Source organism: Aedes albopictus, chromosome 3 (genome assembly GCF_035046485.1).
Source record: "Aedes albopictus strain Foshan chromosome 3, AalbF5, whole genome shotgun sequence".
In the NCBI taxonomy this organism is placed as follows: Eukaryota; Metazoa; Arthropoda; class Insecta; order Diptera; family Culicidae; genus Aedes; species Aedes albopictus.
This window is the reverse complement of record NC_085138.1, coordinates 244237627-244265181: the sequence shown is the minus strand read 5'-3', so window position 1 is coordinate 244265181 and position 27555 is coordinate 244237627. Positions and strand designations below refer to the sequence as shown.

The 27555-nt window shown below is 40.8% G+C and overlaps 1 protein-coding gene and 2 long non-coding RNA genes across 3 annotated transcripts; 2 read left to right on the top strand and 1 right to left on the bottom strand.

The window, feature by feature from the left end:
- LOC109412611 (condensin complex subunit 2) lies at positions 1-26530 on the top strand. Its single transcript, XM_029868574.2, has 6 exons — positions 1-454; positions 622-756; positions 828-1023; positions 23366-24624; positions 25631-25807; positions 25868-26530. Exons 1-6 carry the CDS (start codon positions 368-370, stop codon positions 26198-26200), a joined length of 2187 nt encoding a protein of 728 aa, XP_029724434.1. The 5' UTR covers positions 1-367; the 3' UTR covers positions 26201-26530.
- LOC134291733 (uncharacterized) lies at positions 1036-6236 on the top strand. Its single transcript, XR_009999258.1, has 2 exons — positions 1036-5612; positions 5670-6236. It is a non-coding gene; the product is annotated as an uncharacterized LOC134291733 (long non-coding RNA).
- LOC109428984 (uncharacterized) lies at positions 6391-17295 on the bottom strand. Its single transcript, XR_009999257.1, has 4 exons — positions 16750-17295; positions 16281-16685; positions 8890-10440; positions 6391-8617 (listed from the first exon to the last, which is right to left on the bottom strand). It is a non-coding gene; the product is annotated as an uncharacterized LOC109428984 (long non-coding RNA).
- Positions 26531-27555: the final 1025 nt, after the last annotated feature.

The window sequence follows — 27555 nt, the reverse complement described above, 5'->3', positions numbered from 1 at the left end:
CGCGAGCCAGCGATCCTCCCGGCGGGTTGCTGTCGAACAGCTGTCACTGTCAAATTCAGTTCAGTGGCTCGATCGACCCGAATCATCGCAGCAACCGTCGTTTCGTTTTGTTTTCCACACATACCAGAAAAGCGTCCAGCGTCGCGAAACGGGAAAAAAGTGAAAATTCGGATCGTTTGTGGGGAAAATTATGCGGAATTGCGGTGAATATTCGTGCAGAAAAGATAGCTAACGTCGGTGAGGAATTGGTGTAGCCGAAAAACAGTGAATTTCAGTGAAAACAATCGGGAGAAATTACCGCGCATTCAGTGGCTGTGACGGGGGGAAATTTTCTTACCGAGAACCAGTGATTATTTTGCTTGAAGCTATGACGCCAGTGGCCGTGGTGGAGTCTCCGCTGCGGAGATCCGATCAATCCCGTCTTTTTCGGACGCCGCGAGCTGTGTCCCACGAAGTAAGTTTTCTGTTTATTTATGTGCGCGGAAAATCGAATGATGCGGTGCGGTGAAGAGCGTCATTTCGAATGAGAAAAAGCCATGGGTGCTAGCTTGCATGATGCACCTTTAATTATACCTCCGATTCTTATTGGGGTTTCTAATGTGAATGCGTTGTTGCTTATAGGAGGTGAACGATGACGAGGCGGAACGTCGGATACGACGGTCGGCGGCCACCCTGGACGACAGCACGGTGGCCGGGGGATCGACTGTCGAGGATAACGAGAACATCAAGATGTGCCTGCAGTTGTACTCGGATAATGTAAGGATCAGATTTAAGTGGACCTGGATTAAAGTTAGCAGACTAACGTTACGTTTGTTTTCCAATTCCAGAAACTGAGCAAGGACAATGCCTGGTCGGTGACGATTATTGATACGTTTTCGAAGTTGATGGCGCGCCACTCGAACACCTTGCAGAATTTCCAGGTTGCTGGTTCGACGCTGGAGGCTTCCACCAAAGTGTACGGTCTCCGGGTTGACTCTGTGCACACCGATGTGATGCGTATGTGCTCGGAACTCACTCGGCAGTGTAAGTATTTTTGTTAACTAGGTACGCTATTGTATGCATTTTGAGAAAATGTGTCTAGTAAAACTTACCCCACGTCTCCACTAGTCTGAAATGTCTTGCCATTTTGCTGCCAGAAAGAGAAAACCTAACAGAAATGATCAACACCGGAGCTTTTCATGCAAACAGCGAGATAACATTTCTGTCATGACACATCTGTCCAGCAAAATGGCAAGACATTTCTGTCTAGTGGAGACGTCGGGTTAGTATCAAGAAGAATTATGGAATTCTGATGTATTCTGTGTAAAAATACACAAGCGATAGACGTATAACTGTCTTATGTTAAAAATTCTTCAGAGCTTATAGGGTAGTGAACCACTTGGGCAGCGGCCGGTATTTTGGGCACTTTTAGCTATAACTCAGTCAATTCCAAACTAATTGACTTGGAATTTTGTACACTGCTAGGTACTATACGCATCTCATTGCGTTTCAAATATTGTGTCAATTGGTTCAGAATTGGCTGAGTTATAGCAGAAAAGTGCCCAAAATAGGACCCCTGCCGAGATGGTTCTATTTCCCTACCTTTGGGCAGCGTATTTCGGTGCAATGGAGGTACTTTTCTGTTAATAGCTGAAGAAGCTCTCACTAAAATAAGAAGTATACAATAAACTTTATCCCTACAGGATAAGTCAAAATGAAAAAGTTCGATAGCAGGAAAGGGAACACTCACTTTCAAAAGATTTTATTTACTTGCTACTGTTTACTGTGTCGATTTAAGAGCTTTGTATCAAACCTGGCTTACCTCTTGTACCGACTTTTCAACCCTCTAGGGGTCGATTTCTTCACCTTGGCTTTACCGGTAAGCCAGGTTTACCCATATAGTTAAACCTGGTTTAACGCTTAAGCCTTGGTGAAGAAATCGGCCCTAAGCAAAATACCCTCTTCGAATGAGTGTAATCAGTTATTGTACCATTCAATTTCGCCCTCTTTTGTCTTTTCCCATAGTGAATCCTACGCAAACTTTGAACCGCTTGCGCTGGATTGTGGTTTCACCGATTGCGCTGAAATTTTGCACAGTTCATATGGGACCTGATGGAGTCCAAAAAGTCGACTGGCGCGAGAATTTGATTTTAGTCCCATGCTACTGTGCATGCATCGCTCCTGTAAGGGAGGAGTATGGCAGCATAATCGATCGTGTTCGCTATGAGCCATTTTACGAGACGTTTCGGATCAGCTGATCGCTAATTTCATGAATGAAAATTTGACAGGAGGTCGCGCCCAAGCTCGTTAGTGTTAATATCAATATCAACACTGTTGTCGTTTCGTAAAATAGACTATTGTAGGAGGCGGGGCAGTATGGACACCCTAAGGTTTTGCCAACTTTACCTGGCAAGATGCCACACTTATATGAAAAACAAAAATTATGAAAAATGCCAAGTCTTACCTCCTAAATCAGTTGTTTTGAACTCCCAGAAGCTACGTTTAAAATTTGAGCAAAATTGGTTGAGTCTAAGGGGGCGCTCAAATCGCTTGAAATTTGTATGGGAAAACTTGATCAAATGTATGCAGAAATTTTAAGTTTTCGAATTTTGCCGCTAGATGGCGCTGTAAGCGTTCAATAATCAAACCCTTTGGTATTAGTGTAGGTGACTATATGCCAAACAACTTTTTTGCCGTTTTTCTTTATTATCCAGTTCCAACCTGGGTTGGAACTGGATCAGATCACAGTTTCAACCCAAACCCGATTTCGGTTTTGCTTGTACTAAAGTTTGTTTGACGTTGTTTGTTTACACATTATCCGCCAATCCAGTTCCAACCCAGGTTAAAAAAGAAAAACGACAAAGTGAAGACCGCAAAGTGATCCAACGTCTGTGAAAAAAGTTATACTCTAGGTAATGAGGATAATCTTTATTGTTGTTTTTCCAATACATGTAAAGCAGGGGTTCCCAACCTTTTTGTGCTGGCGACCCCCTTTAAGAATTGTCGAAACATCTGGGGCCCAATGATTTTTTTTTTGGAAAAAAAATGAATTAAATGAACAAAACCGAGTTTATTTTTGGGTACAGTGACGTAGCCAGAAATTTACTGTGGGAGGGGTTTTCACTCACATTTCGTAAACAATGATGTCATGTACATTCAATTTGAGTTATAGCTGAAAAATAGCGGCGTAGCCGAAAATTTTTTCATCTGAAGGCGTTTTATACTGAAAATTTGTTCCTAAAATTGTCGCTTTTGGGGTTGGCGGTATACAAAATTAACAATTGGTATAATTTGCACAAAATAGAATAAAAAAATTAACAAGTTTTTGGTAACATCGCGGCCCCCTTGGACTGGCTTCACGGCCCCCCAGGGGGCCGCGGACCACCGGTTGGGAACCCGTGTGCTAGTAAGTCTCTTCGGCTGGAAACATCGTCGGAATCACCAACAAAACCTTCGATTCTTCATCGTCTTCTATAGAGTACGGTAATGAGTTCTCGTCAAATTTGATATCACGTTAAACAAAGAGCTTCCTCGATTTCCTATCCCAGAGCAGAGCCTTGGACCATATGTACTCCGATGTATCTGAGTCAATCACAATTAGTCTCACCTTCCTCATCAGCTTATGGACGAATCTCTCTGCAAAATCATTCTACTGCAGAAAATACACTATGAATAGTTGAATTTATAGAATTCATTTGAACAATATTCCCTTCCTTGATTTACAGTTATTTTGCTGATCCGTTTCCCAAATTGAGCAGCAACAATCGCTTCATAACACTTTGGACGGGATCTGTAGACTCGCAGACTTCTGAGTGTATCCGCTCCGGTAAACGTTCAGCTCTTTCTTTTGATTTTTTTCTTTTGAAGGCGTTTTATACTGAAAATTTGTTCCTAAAAATGTGGCTTTTGGGGGTGGCGGTATACAAAATTAAAAATTGGTATAATTTGCACAAAATAGAATAAACATTTAAAAATCTTTTGGTAACATCGCGGCCCCCTTGGACTGGCTTCACGGCCCCCCAGGGGGCCGCGGACCACCGGTTGGGAACCCGTGAATTAGTATATTGTGAGGCAAGCACAATGATACACTATGCCCAGGGAGTCGAGAAAATTTTCCCGACTGGAACGGGAATCGAACCCGCCGTCTCCAGATTGGCGATCCATACACCCAAAATAATATTCACCTTAGGTTTACGTGAAAGCATACATAGATTTTTTCCACTGTATTTTTCACGTAAAATCAACTTGGGGGTCAGGTAATGCAAAGCCAGCCAGATCCTAGTTCATTGTAAAAAGTTGTCAGATAACAAATACGTGGTTTTCCAGTTTATCTTAAACAGATGCCAGATTATCATAACATGAACCTCCAATAATTACCACTGGATTTTACTGATATTATTTATCATCATGGAATATTTTGTTATTCATTTCACCCGGATTAATACACTTGATAAATAAACGCATTCAGTTTATTGAGCAGTTTATAAATAAAAAGAAAACAAAATAAATAAACACTTATTCTAATCACAAATTCTTCTCGCTTTTTCTGCATGTAACAAACCGGACGCCACCGCGCTTCCAATAAGTCTTGAAGCGTACTTCCGTTGAGCATCAGTTGTGCATTCTGGGTTGTCTAAAAATAAATAGAACTAATGAATAATTAATTTATTTGAAAACCAAATAGTTTACGCACGAGAACGTTTCGTTTTCTCCGCGAGCTGATACGCGCAAAAAGTATCTCGTACGATCAATCCGTACCCGCTCGCTCCAAGTACTTCCAAATCCTGCAGGGACAGCGTCAACAGATTATTAAGTCCAATATCACACTCTGGAATAATGAACTACCTGCATCGGCTGCGGACACATTTCACCGCGAGAGGCGCTTCATGCATCGCTTCAACCCTATCGGAAACAAATGGAATCAATCGAATGTTCCACTAAACTCCAACAGATGGCGACTCTATAGCGTAAACAAGTCTACCGTGAGTGCACCAAGCTCAGGAACACATTATTTTTAGTGTTTGCTACTGATTGAACTTCAAAAATAAATAAAAATATATTTCAGCGCATTGTTTTATATTTGAATGTTATTTATTTTATAGAAAACATGCGCTTTATGTAGAATTTCAATTCTAAATGAATATTTCAAATTAATAAATATTCCATCGTGTGCCAAATATGGGTGCAGTACGGTAAAGCTGCTGATAGAAACATTTTGACAGCTCAGATCAACACCACAAGCACAACAGTTCGCGTTTACGAAGCCGGGAAACACTCTTTTTTCCTACGGGGTTTTTTTATGGGAGTATGAGAAAAACAAAGCAAAAAATCTTCCCTCCTTCACTTTCTCACAGAAAACCGCAAACAAAATCAGCACCTTCGTAGTCCCCAGTAGTCGCGGTCGTGAGCTCAGACGTTCGACTTTTGTTTGGATTCGCGGGATATTTTACAAAGAAAGTTAGTGATTTTGTGTAATGAGAATGTCACAGCGATAAGAAGTGATACGGTGCCTTCCGGTGGATATGATGAGGGATTCATTCCGCCGCTGGAGACGGTGGATATTACCTTCGGTCTGCGAATGATGTCCTGAAGGAAACCAACAAGAATCAGAAGTTTCCGTAGGAGAATATCAGGTAAGTCTTGTAGTACAATTAAAAAAAAAAACGATCCTAACAACATGATCTTTTTAGATTGTTCCTCCTGGAAGTCAAACAAGAGCTGGAAAAGTAGACTCAGGATCGCTTCATGGAACAAGTTCTGACAGCACAAAGTGAACATGAAGTTGTTCCAAGTGAGATGCGGAACTATTGCAGGAGTTCGCCAACATTACACCAAGCTATGTCCGAGAATTTTGGAATATTACACGGATAGGACTCACCGGTGGAATCTGTGGACGTGGTATGCAGATACGAGAAACACACCAACTTTCGCCACCAGATCTGGAGTAGGAAAGCTCATGTTAATGGACGCAAAGATGATCGCTTCAGTTGACGCGTTGGAAAAGTGGTGCAGTGCGCGAGATCGTGTTGAAGAGTGCGACGGTTTCTTAAAAGCATTCGCCGTACTTAGAACACGGATTGAAGGCAAATTCAGTCGGCTGGAATGTGCATTGGAAGAAAAGGCAGCTGTTATTTGCTAAGAAACCCTGAGAGGCGTTGTTTGACCCAGCTTATAGAACGGACTAGATTAGACACGCGGCATGAAGATATATTTTTATTATTTTATATTTTCAAACCAAATACACTGTACACCTCAAACCACGGATACTCTGAATACATATCACACTCCTCCGACTTTCGCTGCACCGGTTTATGTCGAGGGCCCTTATTTTGCGGATTCAGTTGGTAGGTGGCGATTAGATTAAAAGCAAAAATCATGTGAAGAACTCCAGCAGATATTGGAAGAAGAGACCAAATTAAAAATTAAACGTTTTTACGTCACTAAACGCAACTTGGAAGAAATTCGTGATCAATCCCAAAATCAATTATAAACCGTTTTAAAATTTTGCACCCTCATTCTTGTTAACCGCGTATCCACTTTCGAACGTATCGATCGAATCCGTAGATTTTGCTGGCGTAAATGGGAATGTGAGTGATTTACGTTCGAAACTGGATTAAAAAATAGACAGTGTCACCTCGCAACCTGAGAGGACTTGTGTACCAGATTCTACTATGTCACAGTAAGCCTTAGATTCATCTAGGTATAAACTATTTCAGATATTCAAGAAAAAAGTGTGAGTCAATAGATAGACTAGTAATGCATCACCTCGCAACATTAAAAGACATGGTGAACCTTCTCAACGACAAGTTCTGATGCTCTCTATAAAAGCAATAGTTCCTTTCAAAGTAGAGCACTGTGTTTCACCAAAAAACTCCAGAGGACTTGGTGAACCTTCTCAACGATGAGTTCTGATTATCAGGAGGATTTTTTCCATTTTCAAAGTAGATGCAATGTGTGTGACCAAACAACTCCAGAAGACTTGGGGAACCTTCTCAACGAAAACTTTTGATTAGCAGTAGTAAAAGTTCCATTTTCAAAGTAGATCTAGTGTGAGTCACCAAACAACTCCAGAGGACTTGGTAATCCTTCTCAACGATGAGTTCTGATTATCAGGAGTAACGGTTCCATTTTCAAAGTAGATGTATTATTAGTCACCAAACAACTCCAGAGGACTTGGTGAACCTTCTCAACGATGAATTCTGATCATCAGGAGTAAAAGTTCCATTTTCAAAGAAGATCTATTGTGAGTCACCAAACAACTCCAGAGGACTTGGTAATCCTTCTCAACGATGAGTTCTGATTACCTGGAGGATTTTTTTCATTTTTAAAGCAGATGCAATGTGTGTCACCAAACAACTCCAGAGGACTTGGTGAACCTTCTCAACGAAAAGTTTTGATTAGCAGTAGTAAAAGTTCCATTTTCAAAGTAGATCTAGTGTGAGTCACCAAACAACTCCAGAGGACTTGGTGAACCTTCTCAACGATGAGTTCTGATTATCAGGAGTAACGGTTCCATTTTCAAAGTAGATGTATTATTAGTCACCAAACAACTCCAGAGGATTTGGTGAACCTTCTCAACGAAAAGTTTTGATTAGCAGTAGTAAAAGTTCCATTTTCAAAGAAGATCTATTGTGAGTCACCAAACAACTCCAGAGAACTTGGTAAACCTTCTCAACGATGAGTTCTGATTATCAGGAGTAAAAGTTCCATTTTCAAAGCAGATGCAATGTGTGTCACCAAACAACTCCAGAGGACTTGGTGAACCTTCTCAACGAAAAGTTTTGATTAGCAGTAGTAAAAGTTCCATTTTCAAAGTAGATCTAGTGTGAGTCACCAAACAACTCCAGAGGACTTGGTGAACCTTCTCAACGATGAGTTCTGATTATCAGGAGTAACGGTTCCATTTTCAAAGTAGATGTATTATTAGTCACCAAACAACTCCAGAGGACTTGGTGAACCTTCTCAACGAAAAGTTTTGATTAGCAGTAGTAAAAGTTCCATTTTCAAAGCAGATGCAATGTGTGTCACCAAACAACTCCAGAGGACTTGGTGAACCTTCTCAACGAAAAGTTTTGATTAGCAGTAGTAAAAATTCCATTTTCAAAGTAGATCTAGTGTGAGTCACCAAACAACTCCAGAGGACTTGGTAATCCTTCTCAACGATGAGTTCTGATTACCAGGAGGATTTTTTTCCATTTTTAAAGCAGATGCAATGTGTGTCACCAAACAACTCCAGAAGACTTGGTGAACCTTCTCAACGAAAAGTTTTGATTAGCAGTAGTAAAAGTTCCATTTTCGAAGTAGATCTAGTGTGAGTCACCAAACAACTCCAGGGGACTTGGTGAACCTTCTCAACGATGAGTTCTGATTATCAGGAGTAAAAGTTCCATTTTCAAAGCAGATGCAATGTGTGTCACCAAACAACTCCAGAGGACTTGGTGAACCTTCTCAACAAAAAGTTTTGATTAGCAGTAGTAAAAGTTCCATTTTCAAAGTAGATCTAGTGTGAGTCACCATACAACTCCAGAGGACTTGGTGAACCTTCTCAACGATGAGTTCTGATTACCAGGAGGAATTTTTCCATTTTTAAAGCAGATGCAATGTGTGTCACCAAACAACTCCAGAGGACTTGGTGAACCTTCTCAACGACGAGTTCTGATTATCAGGAGTAACGGTTCCATTTTCAAAGTGAGTCACCAAACAACTCCAGAGGACTTGGTGAACCTTCTCAACAAAAAGTTTGGATTATCAGGAGAAATTTTTCCATTTTCAAAATAGATATATTGTGAGTCACCAAACAACTCCAGAGGACTTGGTGAACCTTCTCAACGATGAGTTCTGATTTTCAGGAGTAACGGTTCCATTTTCAAAGTAGATGTATTATGAGTCACCAAACAACTCCAGAGGAACCGTCTCAACAAAAAGTTTTGATTAGCAGTAGTAAAAGTTCCATTTTCAAAGTAGATCTAGTGTGAGTCACCAAACAACTCCAGAGGACTTGGTGAACCTTCTCAACGAAAAGTTCTGATTATCAGAAGGAATTTTACCATTTTCAAAGTAGATGAAATGTGTGTCACCAAACAACTCCAGAGGACTTGGTGAACCTTCTCAACGATAAGTTCTGATCATCAGGAGGATTTTTTCCATTTTCAAAGTATATGCAATGTGTGTCACCAAACAACTCCAGAGGACTTGGTGAACCTTTTCAACGATGAATTCTGATTATCAGGATTTTTTTCATTTTCAAAGTAGATGCAATGTGTGTGACCAAACAACTCCAGAGGACTTGTTGAACCTCCTCAACGATGAATTCTGATTACCAGGAGGATTTTTTCCATTTTTAAAGCAGATGCGATGTATGTCACCAAACAACTCCAGAGGACTTGGTGAACCTTCTCAACGAAAAGTTTTGATTATCAGGAGAAATCTTTCCATTTTCAAAATAGATATATTGTGAGTCACCAAACAACTCCAGAGGACTTGGTGAACCTTCTCAACGATAAGCTCTGATTACCAGGAGGAATTTTTCCATTTTTAAAGCAGATGCAATGTGTGTCACCAAACAACTCCAGAGGACTTGGTGAACCTTCTCAACGAAAAGTTCTGATTATCAGGAGGAATTTTACCATTTTCAAAGTAGATGAAATGTGTGTCACAAATAACTCCAGAGGACTTGGTGAACCTTCTCAACGATAAGTTCTGATTATCAGGAGGATTTTTTCCATTTTCAAAGTAGATGCAATGTATGTCACCAAACAACTCCAGAGGACTTGGTGAACCTTCTCAACGAAAAGTTTTGATTATCAGGAGGAATTTTTCCATTTTCAAAATAAATGTATTGTGAGTCACCAAACAACTCCAGAGGACTTGGTTAACCTTCTCATTATCAGGAGTAACGGTTCCATTTTCAAAGTAGATGTGTTGTGTGTCACCAAACAACTCCAGAAGACTTGGTGAACCTTCTCAACTACAAGTTCTGATGCTCTTTAAGAGCAATGATACTATTTTCAAAGTAGATATATTGTGCGTCACCAAACAACTTAAGATGGTGAATCTTCTCAACGGCAAGCTCCGAGTGTTAGTTAAGTGGAATGGTTCTATTTTCATACTTACCTTCTTCTTTCGTTGCATACTTACTTTTTCGTGCCATTTCGCAATGACTCTCAGCTGAAATTATAATTATTACCAATAACTAATAGTCTTGGCCAGAGACACCCCCCCCCCCCCCCCAAGTGAATTTCGGATGCTTATTTAGACCCTAATAAACTAACCCCCCTCCCTTCCCCCACCAAGCAGTACTATTTATTCACGTACAAAAAATATATAAAACAGTAACAGTAATGAAATCGGACTCTATATGTTCATATTGTTTCCAACGATGAGAAGTGATGGATGACAAAAGATTCTTCAGGAGAAAATGTTCAGAAATTATCGCTAGATTACCATGTTTGATAAGAATAACTGGAATAGATTTAAAAAAGATTAGCGGATTACTTAACACCGCTAGCCATGATGGTCTCTAATAGCGGAAGGTCCGAAAGAGCTTGAAACTATTGAGAAATCATCATGTCTACAGGTCGTAAGCCCTGATAAAGTGTGGAACGTTTTGATGGCTGTGATCCCTGACCATCATGTCAAAACCCAGGGATACCCAAGTGACCATACTGTTAGGGTGTAGGGGTTGCATGTGTGAGGCGCATATATTGACAGGCATTGCTATGGACCGTTAGGGCTGAGTAGGGTCGAAGAATGGATCTACGATTGCTGAATTATACTGAAAAACTCGTGATTCAGCAGTGGTGGCACCGCTTTCCGCTTTTGTTCGGCCTTGGTGGTTTGTGTGGGGTGGTGCGTGTCGGTGTGTGTGTGCTTTGTGCGTGTGGTGCTTACGGCTTCAGCAGGGTGGTTACTTGGGTAGTGTGGGATAATTGGGTTTGGGACTGAGGGGGTCGTCGTTGATAAGGCCGACATCATTGAGTGCTCAGTGTTGGCGGTTGTATTGGTGACGATTTCTTCAGCCTTAAGATCTCATTTATACCACGCACAGATTTTTGGGAAGAGGGAGTACTTTGTAATGCAAGAGAGGGACTTAAACTCTGCGTTACGGGTTGGGCGAGGTCATGCAGATAGACTCAACCCAGGTGACCGTGCGGCTCGGACAGTGATGCATGAATGAATGCGGTGTGGGTGAGGTGCGCTGCCCTGTGGGTGCAGTTGAGTCCGGGTTGGAGTGGAAAGAGACCCTTCTCTACTCTAGGTCGGGTTCGGTTGTACGGGCGTGGTAGTGTTTGTCTTATTTGTGCCGTGTTGTGCGTGATTTGCGGCTCGAGCTGTGTGGTTACTTGGGAAGTATTGTGCTCTGTAATCTAGATTTTGGTTTTAAGGTGAAGCTAAGGCTGGGCTGTGCCTCGGATTTGTTGGGCGCAGGTCGGGAGAGCTGGTGGCAGTTTGTGCTGGGGGGTTTACTCGATTGGTTATTCACTGATGGTGGCCAGTCGATCGACTTATCGGCGCTGCCTGTCATTTGGTTCTTGGGGTTTGTGCTCTCGAGGTTCGGGGCGTTGCTTCGTTGTATCTTCGCTTTAATACTAATATTCCTTGTTTGATTTAACTGACTGTTTTCTACAGGCGTTTAACTCATTCTATTTCATAGATTGCCAAATTTAAGGGTAATGGTTCAATAGGGTGTTAGCTATCAGAATGGATTAGAACGAGTTGGCGCCTACAATACACCAACACTGACACACACACTCCAATACTTACACGCACACATGCACCTACAACTAGCTGTAAAAGACCAGTGGGCGGGACAATGGTGCCTACCCAACAGTTGTAGGTGGGGTGTTTGGCTTAGCTACATGACTTGGTCCGGCAAGCCCATAAACATCAATTGGTAGACGTATTGCCTAGTGAAAAGACAACGCAGATGGGCGAAAGCCAGGGGATGCGTTGATAATAGCAGAATAGCAGAATAGCAGAAAAAAGATTAGCGGATTACTTTTGGCTACGTAGGGTGAGCGCAAGCTTTCAAATATTTAAGAGAATAATTCATAGTTATGATGAATTGACCTATCCAAATGCATGAGGGTTAATGTATTGTTTTCAAATTCCCTTTATTAATAATTTGAGCAGAAAGACAAAGTCTTTTGTTGTCCCGTATGGTGAGTAGTGTTGAGATACCGACAAGTTCACCTTAGAATATTCCTTAGACCTGAAGAAAGTTCTGGAGTGCTCTCTGAAGGAACTCTTGGAGAAATCTATGAAGGAGCTCCTGCAGGAAACCCAAAACGAACACCTGGAGGAATCTCTGAAACAGTTTTTGACGGTATCGCTGACAGAACTTTTGGAGGAATTTCTGAATGTCTGAAGGATTTCCTGGATGTATCGCTGAAAGAACTGCTGGAGGAATCCCTGAAGAATCTCTGGAAGACGCCCTGATTAATTCCTGGAGGAATCCTGAAGAACTGTTGGAGAAATTCGCATAAAAACTTCTGAAGGAACTTATGGAAGAATACCTGAAAGATTTCCTGGAGAAGTCCCAGGAAGAACTCCAGGAGAAATCTCTAAAGAAAATCTACATGAATCGGTAGGAGCGCCTACAGCGTTCTGTATAGGCACTCTTGGAAAAAATCATGACGGAACTCCTGGATAAATTCCTGAAGCAAATTCTGAAGGAATCCTAATAGTAATAAATAATAGCATTGTATAATCCAATGATGCAAAATATCACCTCACGAATGCTCAATCAACTTATCAATTGTATTTTTTTCGCTTGCGATTGAACTGTACACTGCTCAGCGATGACCAGAGGCAAAGAGGTGACAAAACCAACATGATGTAACTCACACACGATTTTGCACGCATCTGTCAGTGCCGCCACATGCTCACCCGAACATCCGAACAACACCGAATGGGTTGGTTTTAGAAGCTACGGCACGAACGCTCGACACACACACACACAGAAGCAACATTGAGGGTCGTCCAAACTGTTCTGTAATAAAGTCCTTCAAATCTACAAGAATAACTTTTTGTGTTTTCGCCATAAATAATATCATTGCATAATCTGCTGGTATCCTTGAAGCTCTTGAAATCTCAAATGTCATCAAGAGACACTATAGGAATATTCCAGGGCTGCCAAACTATCTTGGAGTTCAGATAGTTCCAGGTCTACGCTCGTAACAGCAGCCAAATCTGACACATTGAGTAACGTTGCATAACTAACCGCGATTACTGGAGCAATCTGAAGTCTACTTATAATGAATCTTTGAGATAGAGGGTCGTCAAAACTGATCCATTATGAAGTCATTCAAATCTACAATAATAGCTTTATGTGTTTTTGACATAACTAATATCATTGCATAATCTGCTAGGATTCGTGAACCTTTGGGACATTGAGAATCGTCCAAACTATCTTGAAGTTTAGCTCTTGACAGTAACAGTAGTTATTCGCACAATGAACTTTAACATAACACATTCAACAGTAATCTATAATGTCCCTGGCATTTCATGAGTCATTTCAAGATAGTTTTGAGATATTCCAGATCAACTACACTACTCCGGAGACCACAGCTTCAGGCCTACATATATAGCTGAACCGCTGATCCGCTCATCAGATCCGGTTCACTAATGTGATGGACGCGGTTCGGATCCGATCACTGAAGTGAAGTGAAGTATAATAAATTATACAACATAGCTCTATACAGCCAAAACAGAAACTTCAATTGCTGTAGATGCTAGATTTTGAACATCATAATAGTTTGAATGACCCCAGTTGATCTGATGATGTCCATTGAACATTCAGAAGATTGATAGATTACAAATCGTAGCTTTGTATGATGAAAGAAATTATTGTTATACTTGTTGACTTAAAGATCTAAACTCAAGAACTGTTTGGATGACCTAGGATGTCCCGAATGATCTGATACTGTCTTTTGGACTTTCAGAAGACTTACTGAACATGGTAGATTACAAATCGTTGCTATGTATAATGAAAGAAGTTACCGTAACATCCGTAGACTTTAGGATCTGTACTCAAGAACAATTTGAATGATCCCGACTGATCCGATACTGAACATTCAGAAGATTGATAGATTACAAATCGTAGCTTTGTATGATGAAAGAAATTATTGTTATACTTGTTGACTTAAAGATCTAAACTCAAGAACTGTTTGGATGACCTAGGATGTCCCGAATGATCTGATACTGTCTTTTGGACTTTCAGAAGACTTACTGAACATGGTAGATTACAAATCGTTGCTATGTATAATGAAAGAAGTTACCGTAACATCCGTAGACTTTAGGATCTGTACTCAAGAACAATTTGAATGATCCCGACTGATCCGATACTGTCTATTGAACTTTCAGAAGACTTACTGGACATAATAGATTACAAATTGTAGCTTTGTATAATGAAAGACATTACTGTTACACCCGTAGACTTGAGAATCTAAACTTAAGAATTGTTTGGATGGCCTAGAATATCCCAGCTGACATGATACTGTCTATTGAACTTTCAGAAGAATTACTGGACTTGATAGAATGAAAATCGTAACTTTGAATAATGAAAGAAGTTACTGTTACACCCGTAGACTTTAAGATCTAAACTCAAGAACTGTTTGGATGACCTAGGATATCCCGGCTGACCTGATACTGTCTATTGAACTTTCAAAAGGCTTACTGGACATGATAGAATAAAAATCGTAGCTTTTTCTAATGGAAACAGTTACTGTTACACCCGTAGATTTTAGGATTTAAACTCAAGAACAGTTTGGGTGACCTAGGATATCCAGAAAAAAATATATTACATCATATTCTACCCTTTTTATGCTGCTGAACACCAAAACCACAGACATACGCAGAAAAACACTCCATAATAACGCTTGGAAAAATTCCGGCTTCAAAGGGTTGAGGAACACCCTCAACTAACTAATTAACTTCTCGAGAAATCCTCGATGGAAATTCTAGTTGAATTATATTTTCATCATGAACTTTCAATCGTCTTGGCCGGAACAAATTTTATTTTCTTCTTTTGTCGCTTTGCTCGTTGACTCGTGAAGCGGGGGGGGATGATAAATAATACATAAATGTATTTGCTGAAAAATTACTCAAACAATTGGGCGAAATCGTCAAACTCATCGGATTTGTTAAGAAGTTTCCTCGACAACTCTAATTTCACTTTAGGGACAAAAGTCTTGAGATCCCGCTTTAACAGTGCATCAGAACTTCAGACACACAAATCGCAAAAAGCAAGCATCAAATAACAGTGGATTTTATTATTCTGTTCTTGCTCACTTGTAATAAGCTTAAAATGAAAAGATCAGTTGCGCTGGTTCTGTTTACGAAGAGATTTGCTCTCGAAATCTTGAGTAGGTGCCAAAGTCGGCCATTCTAGTGGCCATTTTGGGATTCTAACAAGTCTGTCCTTAAAATTTTCAAATTTCCTAAATAATTTATTTGCGTCCCCCCTTACCAAGGGGGGGGGGGTGTGACAGAAGAGAAAATCGAAATTTGTGTCAGCCTAATAGCTGATTTAAGTCGTGAAAGATAACAGAGTAATTTTGCGTTTGTGTAGCTGCCGGCTTAGAATAGCACTACGGGCCACCTGTTCCGGGGGTAAAAGTCCACCAAACAAGTAACCCCAATCCAAGGTGTCAGGCGACCCGTGCTGATGGATGAATGGTTGAGGGGGTTTAAAACAAGCTCGATCTTTAACGGAACCCGTAGCGTGGGTATATCACCTTTTTGGGTAGCCTTGTGGCGAAAGATCTACCAAACCGAACTCTAGTCCTAACTGCTTCCATCTATGGAACAGCATATTTAAGTAATTAAAGGAAAAACTTTGGTCCTTATTACGTTTCATGCCTTGGTAAAAGTGATAGAACTCGGTTTGCTTCTGGTCGAGATGGATCGAAACAAAGAAAAATGGATTAGTATTCCTAATCTTTTGTTCGGTGTTCACTGGATTGAGACAACCACGACTAGGGCTCCGATACATGGTCAATATCGGTATCATTTCTTCATTTTTTCCGATCTTGACTGAAAAAGGAGCGTGTTAAAAGCGAAACCTATCAATCAGATTCCTCCCTTGCGATTCAGTTGAAAATGGCTACTGTAACAAAACCGAATAGGTACTTTATAACTTCACAATAGTGATAAAGTAAAATGACATACACTTTACAAGCGACACGGGATTTACCACAATAGATCAAATATTGGTCGCAGTTGCCCCGAATAGGGGAAGAAATTTTGAAATTTATCGACATCTGTTTTTTAGGTAACCCACTTCATTATCACATTCCTACCTTGTTGCTTATTGATCCGATTCCAGCTAATCTGTTCCTTCATCCACCACGTGTCGTGCACCTTGTTGAACTGAATGCCATTCCTCTCGATCTACCACCATACAGCGAGAGGAAGCGCATCCATCGGGTGGTATACCAAATGAGTTGTGGAGAGATTATTATTGGAAATGAGCTTCGTGTGGTCCTCGATGATATTGGTGCAGTAAGTTTCTTAGCCGTAAATGATAAAAACAAAAAGTTCACCTGTGAGGTCTGGAATACGATAGAGTTGCAGTAGTCCAGAGCTTATGAGTGTCAGTTCTTATTCAGTCGGAAGGGCATCCGGTTGCCGGAATTAGCCATCCGTTCCTCTTGCAAGGTGTCCTGTTCGTAGAAACTCTTCAGTAGATCGTCCTTTTCGATTTCCTACAAAAAAAAAAATATATATAATTGCACCTAAACTAAGCCAATCAAGCTAATGTGTACCAACCTGAGATTCAGCTCCCGCGAAAGTCACAACGCCGTCGTCGTCGTCAGGGTGAACATTTTCCCGCTGGCGCAAGATATGTGCTGCTGGAACTCATCGTTTTTCACTATTTTCACAAGAAATACCTATTATGCAAGCTATTAAATATGTCTATTATTTGAAAAATACTTCTTTAATTATTTATTTCAGATTCGTAGTTTTTTTTTCTTTGCGCTGTCTTTTCGGAGAGGCTTGTTTGTTTTCATTTTGACGGATGGATAAACATGAATCCATGTATATTTACGATGCCCATGTATGAGCAAAGAAAGAGCAACTACAGCAAGGCAGAAGTTTTCGGTCAAAAAAATGTATGGAGATTTGAACATTTTTTCAAATATTTCAAATATTTTAAAATTTTGGCAAAAAATATTTGGTAACGAGGATTGCTATTATTATTACCTACAACCTGTACCAAATATTTTTTCCGATAAAACGTTTAATGAGTCAAAAATTTAATTTTTAATAATTTCTTCATACATTTAAAATTCGAAAAACTCCTGCTCACTAGCGCCATCTGTTGCAATTTCCGCCAAAGCGGGTAATCCATTGATGTAATTGTTTGAAAAGTACATTTACTATTTAATTCGATTACTTACGTTTGAAAATCTCCGAAAAATGCGAATAATGTCCAGAGGTCTGCGAGGATGTCCGGCGCCATGTTGATTTTGGTAGTTTTCACACAGGAAAGTCACTTAAAGCTGGAGTGTTACGTGACCTATCACGTAGCATGAACATGATAAAATGTAGCTCGAATGGGAATATCACGTAGAGATTACCAATGAATTAGAGGCTTTTATCAGAATCCGATAAACTAGGAATAAGGAAAGCAAATTTCAATTCAAGTGATGAATCACGTACATCTAACGGGAATATTTTTTTGCGTGTAGCCTTAACCACTAGGCTAACTGGAGACCGCCATCAGTGGCGTTTAAATCGAGCACATGCAAATTATCCTTGAGATTCGCTACTCAGCTAACCGACCTATCTTACTTCAGTATCGCTTTATGCTTCCCATCACGGCTTGTGTCGATACCACCTCGGGATATTTTCTTCGCGAACAGCAGGTTTCTTCCCAGTTCAGAAACGAATATTACGTTTTTTATATCAAACCGCACACCTTCTTGCCAAAGTCCGGCAACTTATCGCACTTTCCAACGATGGAGATGCCATATTTGGTTACATTAATCACGAACGGTTTATCGGACTTCCCTGACTGGCTGTATGCAGTCAATACTTTTCACTAAATGACCGGAAACGAAAACTCGGAGAAAACTTTTCGGTGAACGATAATTTCTTCATTTGGGCCACTCAGGTGTCTCGTATTTGTTGTTCGTTGTTTAGTGTAAGTTATGTTCAGTCTGTACAACCTCTGGCTGAATACGGTGTCCAGCAACGTCCAGAAAAACTTCGCCTTCTGATCTGTCTGTAAAAATTTCGCTCTCACAGGATCAGCTTGCCCGGGCGGGGACTGGCATCTGAAACTGCTGCTGCATCCGGATACTGCACGCATAAAAATCCGTTCCGAAAATCGTCCACAATGAGTCACGTTATTCGGAACAAGCACGATTTTCATTTACGAAAATACACCATGAATAAAAGTCGCGTTCTCGTGAACCCTGTTCCGCCACATAAATGTAACGCCTGAGTAACGGACCTGCTCAAGATCAAAAATCATATTATCGTGAATTGTTTTCGGATATCTATGACTTTTGTTCGCATTGACTGGAACCTAGTTCACGGTACATGGTGTTTAGTTCACACGCATGGGAACACAAATCACGGAAATTAGAACTAGTTCATGGTCTGCAATAATCGTTCTGGTTATTGTGATTCAAATCATGGCAAGTGGATCGTTGTTCACGATCCGATATTTGTAATTGAAAGCAAAGAAAAATGCACTTGAACCTTTCAGGACGCGCGCCATCAAGAAGGTGAAACTGCACCGCGCTCGCGCTGTATATGACGAGCAAGATTTTTTGGCAGTGTTGCACTTTTTACAACGGCGCGCGTCCGGAAGGATTAAAGCACGGGTTCCCAACCGGTGGTCCGCGGCCCCCTGGGGGGCCGTGAAGCCAGTCCAAGGGGGCCGCGATGTTACCAAAAGATTTTTAAATGTTTATTCTATTTTGTGCAAATTATACCAATTTTTAATTTTGTATACCGCCACCCCCAAAAGCCACATTTTTAGGAACAAATTTTCAGTATAAAACGCCTTCAAAAGAAAAAATTTTCGGCTGCGCCGCTATTTTTCAGCTGTACACTCAGCGAAAAAAACTAGCGAAATTCATCGAAATGCCTTATGAAAATTTGCTATAACTAATTCTTATGGATGGCATAAGAGTACCTTATGAAAATTGATCGTGCTTACTATGACAAATTTCATGAGATAAACTTATGAAAAGAACAAACAAATCTTAAAATAGAGCAGACTGGATTCGATCCATGAACGTCGGGATCACCGAGCCCGTGTTTTATCCACACGGCTACCGACGCTTGAGAATACCATGTTGCTAAACATGAATAAAAGCCAAGCTGTGAGACGATTTTACGTCATAGAGTGACCTTATGAAATTCATCCGAATCATTATGAATTATTTAAAGGCCGTTTCATAAGTTGGGCCTTATGGAAATCTAAAGGTTATTTGGCTGAGTGTAACTCAAATTGAATGTACATGACATCATTGTTTACGAAATGTGAGTGTCGAATGAAAAAAATCATTGATCGCCGAAAACCTCTCCCACAGTAAATTTCTGGCTACGTCACTGTACCCAAAAAAACTCGGTTTCGTTCATTTCATTCAAATATTTTTCCAAAAAATTTCATTGGGCCCCAGATGTTTCGACAACTCCTGAAGGGGGTCGCCACCTCAAAAAGGTTGGGAACCCCTGGATTAAAGTATGCATACTGCATCAGACGAATTTTACAATTTATCGAATAATATTTCTTTCACACTGTACTTACATGGCATTTCCGAACCTGATTAAAAATCAATACCATCCTGACACTCTGAAAAATTTTCACGTCCGATTTACGTGAAAAGATAGGTAGTTTTCATCCACCACATTTTTCACGTAGCCTTCACCGGAGTTTCAGGTAGCTGGAAATATTTGAGTTCCGCTAAATGACGTGATGAGTCAGGTAAATTTGACATGAATCTACGTATCGTTTACGTGAAATGTAGGTGAGAGCTACCGGAATCTAAGGAAAATTTCACGTGAGAATATGATTAATTCTACATGAAGATCACGTTATTCATGCATGATTTTTTAATAAAAATAAAGGAACCGCACCAGCTTGCAACGTATTTGAAGAGGCAAGAGATTTAAAATCATTACAAAATGCAATGCAGATTTTACCCACCGTTAATTATGTCATTGCATTTTATAGGGATTTAAAAACTCGTGCCTCCTTAAATACGCTACAAGCTGGTACAAATATATAACAATTAAAGGATAAATCTTTCGGTCTTTTGATTTGGACTCATTCATCAATCTACAATTGTAAAACAAAAGTATGTTTTATAACTGATCTTCCAAAATTTGATAATTTCAAATAAACTAGATTTGTCGCAAAGTCTCCGTAGTCCAGCGATTACAAACACTTGCTGAACTGATCCACCGTCCAGCTTCTGAAATGATCGAAAATAGAAAAAGTCACAACTCACAACTGCAAATAATAAATCACCATTTATTGTCTTACGCAATTTTAATAGTTAATTAGTTCAGTCTTTGCAAATTTGTAAACTCTACATCAGCAAGCACTTGAGCAACCAGCTAGCTTTCACACGAACCTATTTCACGGCGCCATATTGATTTTTTTTTTTCACACCTGAATTTCACGTAACTTTCGTTTCGCGGAAACTTCCAAGTCGGAAGTACACTAATACCAACGCATTGAAACGATTTACGTGAAACCCAGGTGGATTCCATCAATCAGGATGGTGCACACGATGTAGTTATCGAGTGAAAGTTACTAATGTCACGTAACTTATGATGTTTTGAGAATAAGGTTGAGCTACGTGATATTTCACGTAAATCTGACGTGAAAATTCTTTAGAGTGGAGGAGGGCGCAACAGCGAGAATCTTGTCCTCTACTTCTGTCGGCATTCCTGTGATGCACTTGCACTATAAATCACCAGAAAACCACCACAATCACTTACACATAATTAACAATCCATATTCACTTGCTTTCGAGAATAAGAACAGTATTTGGAGCTGAAAACCGGACACCAGAACGCTAAAAAAAGCTACTATATTCCATAACGCGGTGGCACTTGTGCGACTACCCGTGTGGATGATTGTTTATGCGGCTGACAGGGCGCATGAACCGAGTTCTAGATTTTGTGACCAAAATCACGAAAGTAGTTTTGAGCGTTCTCAGTCCCGTGATTTGAGTTCGCATTATTGCATGCGTTATCAAACTAGCATGAAGATTGTAGCAGACGTGACATGTGTTCTCAAATTTAGGACTAGTCGTCGAATAGTGGTAAACCTGACTCTCGTTTGCGTGAACTAAATCACGATGTTGAAGGAGCCGCGTGTTCCATTATTTATGACTTTTTGTTCACGAATACTGGAACGGATTTTTTTACGTGTGTTGAACACGAAATCGTCAGTTGTGCCGCTGTGGATAACACTTTGTAGGTGGCATTCAGAATGGCAAACGTTCGATAATTCTCAAACTCTAACGCATCACCTTTCTTGTAGTTAGGGTGAGTTATCCCTTCCTTCTACTTCTCCATTAGCTGTTTAGTTTCCAGATCCTGATAGATCCGGTGCCTGGCCAAGTTCGCAGGGGTTGACGGTATTAAAGTGAAGGAGTTTCATTTTGATTATTGTAATGTAGTGTTCTTTAGTGAATCATATCACCTTTTTAACACTTTAATGCGCCTCCAACGGTTCATCACGAACCGGCTGCTGCAGATGGAGTATGGCTGATCATATGCATCAGACATGATCGATAAACATGGAGGATCCGCCAGGGCTCATTAGAGTCTATTTCCAAGCAATAGTTCCAAGTCGGTTGGATTTAAGAAGGTTTTGATGATCGTTACAAACCCTAATAAAAGTCTTGTAGGATTTGTGACAGGTTTTGGAACCTTTTACAGCCAGCTGACTTCAAAATGTTGTTTGGGCTCTATTTCTCACGTTTCTCGGTTGATTTTGATTAGTAATTTATTAATGTCATAGTCGCTTTTTCGAATTTTTAGAATGTTAGTTGGTCATATTTTCTTTAAATAAAGCAATTAAAATCGACCTAAGAATTAATGGGAAGGAGATTTGCAGCACTTAATTGTGCTGATAGATTCGAAGCTAACGTGCGAACACTTAAACGCATTGTTGACGTCAATGCGTTCGACGTGTCATTTTGGACAAAAACTGACTCCTTTTTATTAACTGAACAACGTTACTTGTGTATGACTAGGTTGACATTTCTAGGCTACGCTTGAGAAAATGACATGGTTTATCTAGGTAGGACCGATAGGACAATTGAACGAATTTGAATATTTTTCATAGTATTTGTAGGGAGATGAATACATAATAGTTGGCAAGCAATCTGTATTATTTTTTTTTAAATTTTATTGCAATCAACTGACTGGCGTATTTTTGTTTATCTCTTAGCTGGTATTATCACACCAACAGAAATTCAGTTACATGTTTCTGTGGGTTTTGGACCGATGACAATTTAAGGACACAAGAGATGAACACAGAGAAGCAGAAAACGATTAGCGAAATCAAGAAATCAATTTGACACAGGATTGACTATATTTTAGCATACGGGGTTCGATTGATTCGATGAAAAAAAAAACAAACATACTACAACTGACTTAACGAGGAGAAATACATATTGAACGTAACCATTCCATAAAATCAAACAAGAAGACAAACACAAACCGTGTGACCATAACACTACTTTGGCAAATCCTAACTGACCGACCAATTGAAAACTTTCCAATCTTCTACCGTAACTTTCTGAGTCAGTTGCAACAGTGTCTTAATGGATATCATTTTCCGCGTACGGCTGGCAAACTGCTTCTGAAAGATTACGTACTCTTTTCTATCTTCGGGTCTAGTGTAGAGGTTTCAACTCTATTCAGAGTGCAGCTAGAAACCTAGCAAAAAAAAAAAAAAAAAAAAGATCCTGATAGATCCGGTGCAGACAAATGTCCAACCTTTTCGGACCTTTCGGCGCATCTTGATGAGTTCAACTGCAATTTTATCCCTATCAGCTGCCTTATTGTTCTTCAGCTGTGATACTTGGTTGGTTTCCATCGTCCGTCGTGCTGACGTAGTAATTTCTAACGTTGATTTGATCCTCAGTGCATGTTTTCTTTGAACATTCAGGTGTAGGTCAAATCACTGCTTCCACCTTTCGATCACCTCACGTTGATCCGTCGAGAGGGTCCCTCCTTATCTCGGCCCATTTAGGCTCGCTGCACAAAGCCATAAGCTTGTTCTTTTCCAACACATATTTTGAACGTCCAAAAACATGAAAAAAATGCTTTCTGGAATTTAGTAAACATCACGCATGTAAAAATTTTCTAAATTCAATTATTTTACAATCAATGTATTCCACAGCTGCCCGTGCAATGGACAACAATCGCGAAGATGAAGATGAGGACGACGGCGCTGACAAGGAAAACGATGTCAGTGTGGCAGCTGGTGGAGCGGACAAAGCTACGCAAGAACCCAAAGCGAAAAAGAAGCGGGCCCGGAAGGTGGTCAGTACAATTACGAAGAACAAGGATAGCATCAATGCCCCGCTGGATACCAACCCGTTTACAGATCCGTTTTTCGCTAAACTTAACTCAGTGGTCGGTGATGTTAATAGTACCAGTCGGCTGATGCAAAACCTAGTTCCTACGGAGAATGCCGAATTGAGACTGCGAATGGATTATCCCTTTTGGGACGATTCGGAGTCACCTGAGTTGAACTGCGAAGAGGAAGAAGACTATAACGATTGCGAGAAGACATCAACCACGCTCTACGGGGTTCTCAGGACAAATAAACTCCACCAGAGGCTAGCCGGATACGTGATAACGGATACTCCCGCTGAAGATGAAGACGACGAAGAAGATAAAATGAAAGACACTGACGACGTGCAACTCCGAGATGGCCAGGCGGAACCACTTGCCATGAACCGTTCCGCGTTGGATGTCCAGTTCGACATTGATGCGGAAGTGGAACCGGTTCCTGTTGGCGATGCTTACATTATCGATTACGCTTCTGCGGACGCGATGGGCGGACCGGAACATGATGACGAGTTCAACGATGAAGACCAGATTGCGCTTCAAAACTGTCGAGGTCTCAAACGGAAAACCGTCCTCATTGAAGACATGCGTCCAATCGATTCCTCCTCGGTGAACCTTGAGTACTCCTATCGTGCTCTGGATAACATCTCACAATTCTGGGCTGGTCCTTCCCATTGGAAGTTCAAACGGTCAAAGAATCCACGCAGCATGTCGATGCGACACACTCTCGGAACAACGGATGCAGACGGTAAAACAAAACAGAAAGTAACTCGGAAGAAAAAACGGTTCGAGGTTGACGTTCTAGACGACATGATCAGCGTGGCGGAAGAGTTGTTTCCTGGTTACAACCCGAATCGCCCGGTGAAAAACATTACCCACCTGAAAAGTTTAATCTGTAAAAAGTGGGACTCCAAAAAGTTGAAGTTGCCTACGGATTTTCACCTGGAACGGAATCGCTTCGATGTGAATAAATTTGCCCGGGGCATGAAACTGCAGGAGTTCGACGCGGCTCCGGAACCGGATGTACCAGTCGATGAGTACGACTACAGCAATCCCGTCGATCAGAACTACTGCAGTCGAGTTATGGTGAGTGCATCGCTTATTCTTAAGTGCTATTTATTACAGAGATCCCCAAAGTCCAAAGCCAGGAAATATAACTCAATGTCAGCACTATGCTGAAACTGAGCTTAATAACTGACGACTTGGCCATTTACTTAAATTGAAGTAGGATTGTACCTCCCTGCGGTTCAAAATCGTACAATAGTTAGTAGGGTGGCCCACACTTATATGAAAAACAAAAATTTCGAAAAATGCCAAGTCTTACCTCATAAATCAGTTGTTTTGGACTCCCAGAAGCTACGTTCAAAATTTGAGCAAAATCGGTTGAGCCTAAGGGGGCGCTCAAAACGCTTGAAGTTTGTATGGGAAAACTTGGCCAAATGTATGCAGAAATTTTAGGTTTTTGAATTTTTCCGCAAGGTGGCGGAACCCTTTGGTATTATTGTAGGTGACTATATGCCAGAGAACTTTGTCGAAGACCGCGAAGTGATCCGACGGCTGGGAAAAAAGTTATACCCTAGGCAAAGTGAGGCAAAGTATTGAGATTTTATTATTGATATTATTCCTTTACATGTATTGAAAAAAAAACAAAGTTTATCCTCACTTTTCCTAGGGTATAACTTTTTTCACAGACGTTGGATCACTTTGCGGTCTTCGACAAAGTTGTTTGGCATATAGTCACCTACAATAATACCAAAGGGTTTGATTATTGAACGCTTACAGCGCCACCTAGCGGCAAAATTCGAAAACTTAAAATTTCTGCATACATTTGGCCAAGTTTTCCCATACAAACTTCAAGCGTTTTGAGCGCCCCCTTAGGCTCAACCGATTTTGCTCAAATTTTGAACGTAGCTTCTGGTTGAGGAGGTAAGACTTAGCATTTTTCGAAATTTTTGTTTTTCATACAAGTGTGGGCCACCTTAATAGTTAGCTATAAATGGTTACTTTGGACTGTTTGGAGTTGTTTGTGTCACAGTAAAAAAGATGTTTTATAAACTTCAATTCAATTCATTTTTTTTTCTTCCTCATCCAGAACGATGAAATCGATCCCGAAGCAGATCCGGTGCCAGACTTCGCTGGAGGATCGGGCGACGATCATCAAAACTTTGACGATATCGCAGCAGGAGAGGATGGAGGCGGCGGAACAGGTCAACCGCTCAACACCAGCCTTGACTTCATACCTACAGAATTCCAAGGAGCACCGGATAGGGTAAGAACGCTTTACATATATTTGAAACAACTAGCTTATCAATTTTGTTCTCATCCCCAGGTAATGAAAATCAACATTGCGTACGCGAAAACGGCCAAGGTGGTGGACATGAAGCAGCTGAAATCGTGTTGCTGGAGGCTCATCCAAGAGCGCACTAGCCAATGCCCTGCCGAAGCGCCTGCTGGCAGTAGCAGCAATGTCAGTTTTTCCGAGGGAAAAGCCACATTTACCGAAATTTTCCGAGAATTACCCCACATCCTGTCGAAGTCGATGAGCGAAAATATTTCCAAATCGTTAGCATTCTATTCAGTGCTGCATCTGACCAACGAACGATCACTCCGGTTAGTGCGGCAAGAGGATTTGCAAGATTTTACAATTCTACCGCCTGCGTAACGAAGCACACATGCCCGATTGCAAACGTTTAGCCGTAACAAAACTAAAGAATAACGTATAGTGCAAAGTAGTTTACGGAGAATCTTCTACTTTTATCACATTTCTCACCAGTTTGTATAAAGCTTTCAAGTCGAAATATAAATCCGTTTGTATGTTTCGATTTTGTAGTACTAGCAGGAATCATCTGAACAATTCAATATTTTCTGAACAGCGTTACAGTTTAGTTGTTTTTTAGAGTAAGCTCGGAGTAGATAGCGACGGTAGTCTGAATTTTGAAATCTGAATCTGTATAGAAATAAAAATCTATTGATAGGATTATTTTCGGTAAAACGGTCTGCTTGAGTTGTCATATTTGAAAGAAAGCATTGTTTTGTTATGTTTGTTTAGCTGAGATAGAAACTTTTCATCATGAAACGTTTTTCCGATACAGTTTCTCCGTTCTGGACTGGTTATCAAACTCTTCTGAGGTTCTATGACAGGTCGAAGCCGACGTAATAGCAAAGGACGTACGCCGTCACATGCAGGCGCGGCGCGCGGGTTCAAACCTCGAAACCTTATCATGATCCAATGTTACGCGCCGAACTGATGTTGCCGAAATGCAAGACAAAGAGTACTTCTCTACACCCAACTGAATACTGTCGTGGATAAGATTGCGAAAGGTGATATCGCGACTTCAACGTGCGAATGTTGGTTCCACACAAACCATTCGCACCAACCAGCACCACCACCTTTCAATGAATGGCTGTTTATGTGTAGACTAGACTACAAGGACATTATGATTGTGGAATCGCTGTTTCACCATTGATCAGTGCACAAAGTGACACGAGTTCCCCGTGATGGCGTTACAGAAAATCAAACGTAAAGCCAACGTTATGTCCCATCATTACCTCCTAAACGGCGAAATCCGGCTGCGCATTGCTAGGATCCATCGACAGGATAACATCGGGCACCGGTTCAACACACGCACTAAGGTGAAAAGATCCTTCATCGAGTAGCTGGAGAGCCGAGCTGTGGATATTCCGAAAGGTGAAAGCATAGAAAATCAATGGTGTGCCATCAAAAATGCCTTTATCGCCACTGGTGAGAGTCCTGCTCACTCCATTGGAAAAGATCACATAAATTTATATGAAGCAGAAGCACAGATTCTGAAGGGTGCATATAAATTTATGCAATTTTGCTCGATGGATTGGTTATTTTATCTCTATTGCACATCAAATATCATTCCATTCGATGAAACGAAGCGAGGGCGTAAGCAGCAGGCATCCTCCGGCTACCACAGTAAAAACTTCATTTTCGCAAATAGGGTGGAGCTTTTCTTCGGTTGCTTCACCGTGGCAGCACGTGGCTATAAACAC

Excerpts from the sequence above, each read along its gene's own strand:
- LOC109412611 (XM_029868574.2), top strand. The coding sequence starts at position 368 with ATGACGCCAGTGGCCGTGGTGGAGTCTCCGCTGCGGAGATCCGATCAA. Across the intron at positions 757-827 it reads TGCAGTTGTACTCGGATAAT|AAACTGAGCAAGGACAATGC; the intron begins GTAAGGATCAGA and ends TTCCAATTCCAG. Across the intron at positions 25,808-25,867 it reads TCCAAGGAGCACCGGATAGG|GTAATGAAAATCAACATTGC; the intron begins GTAAGAACGCTT and ends TCTCATCCCCAG.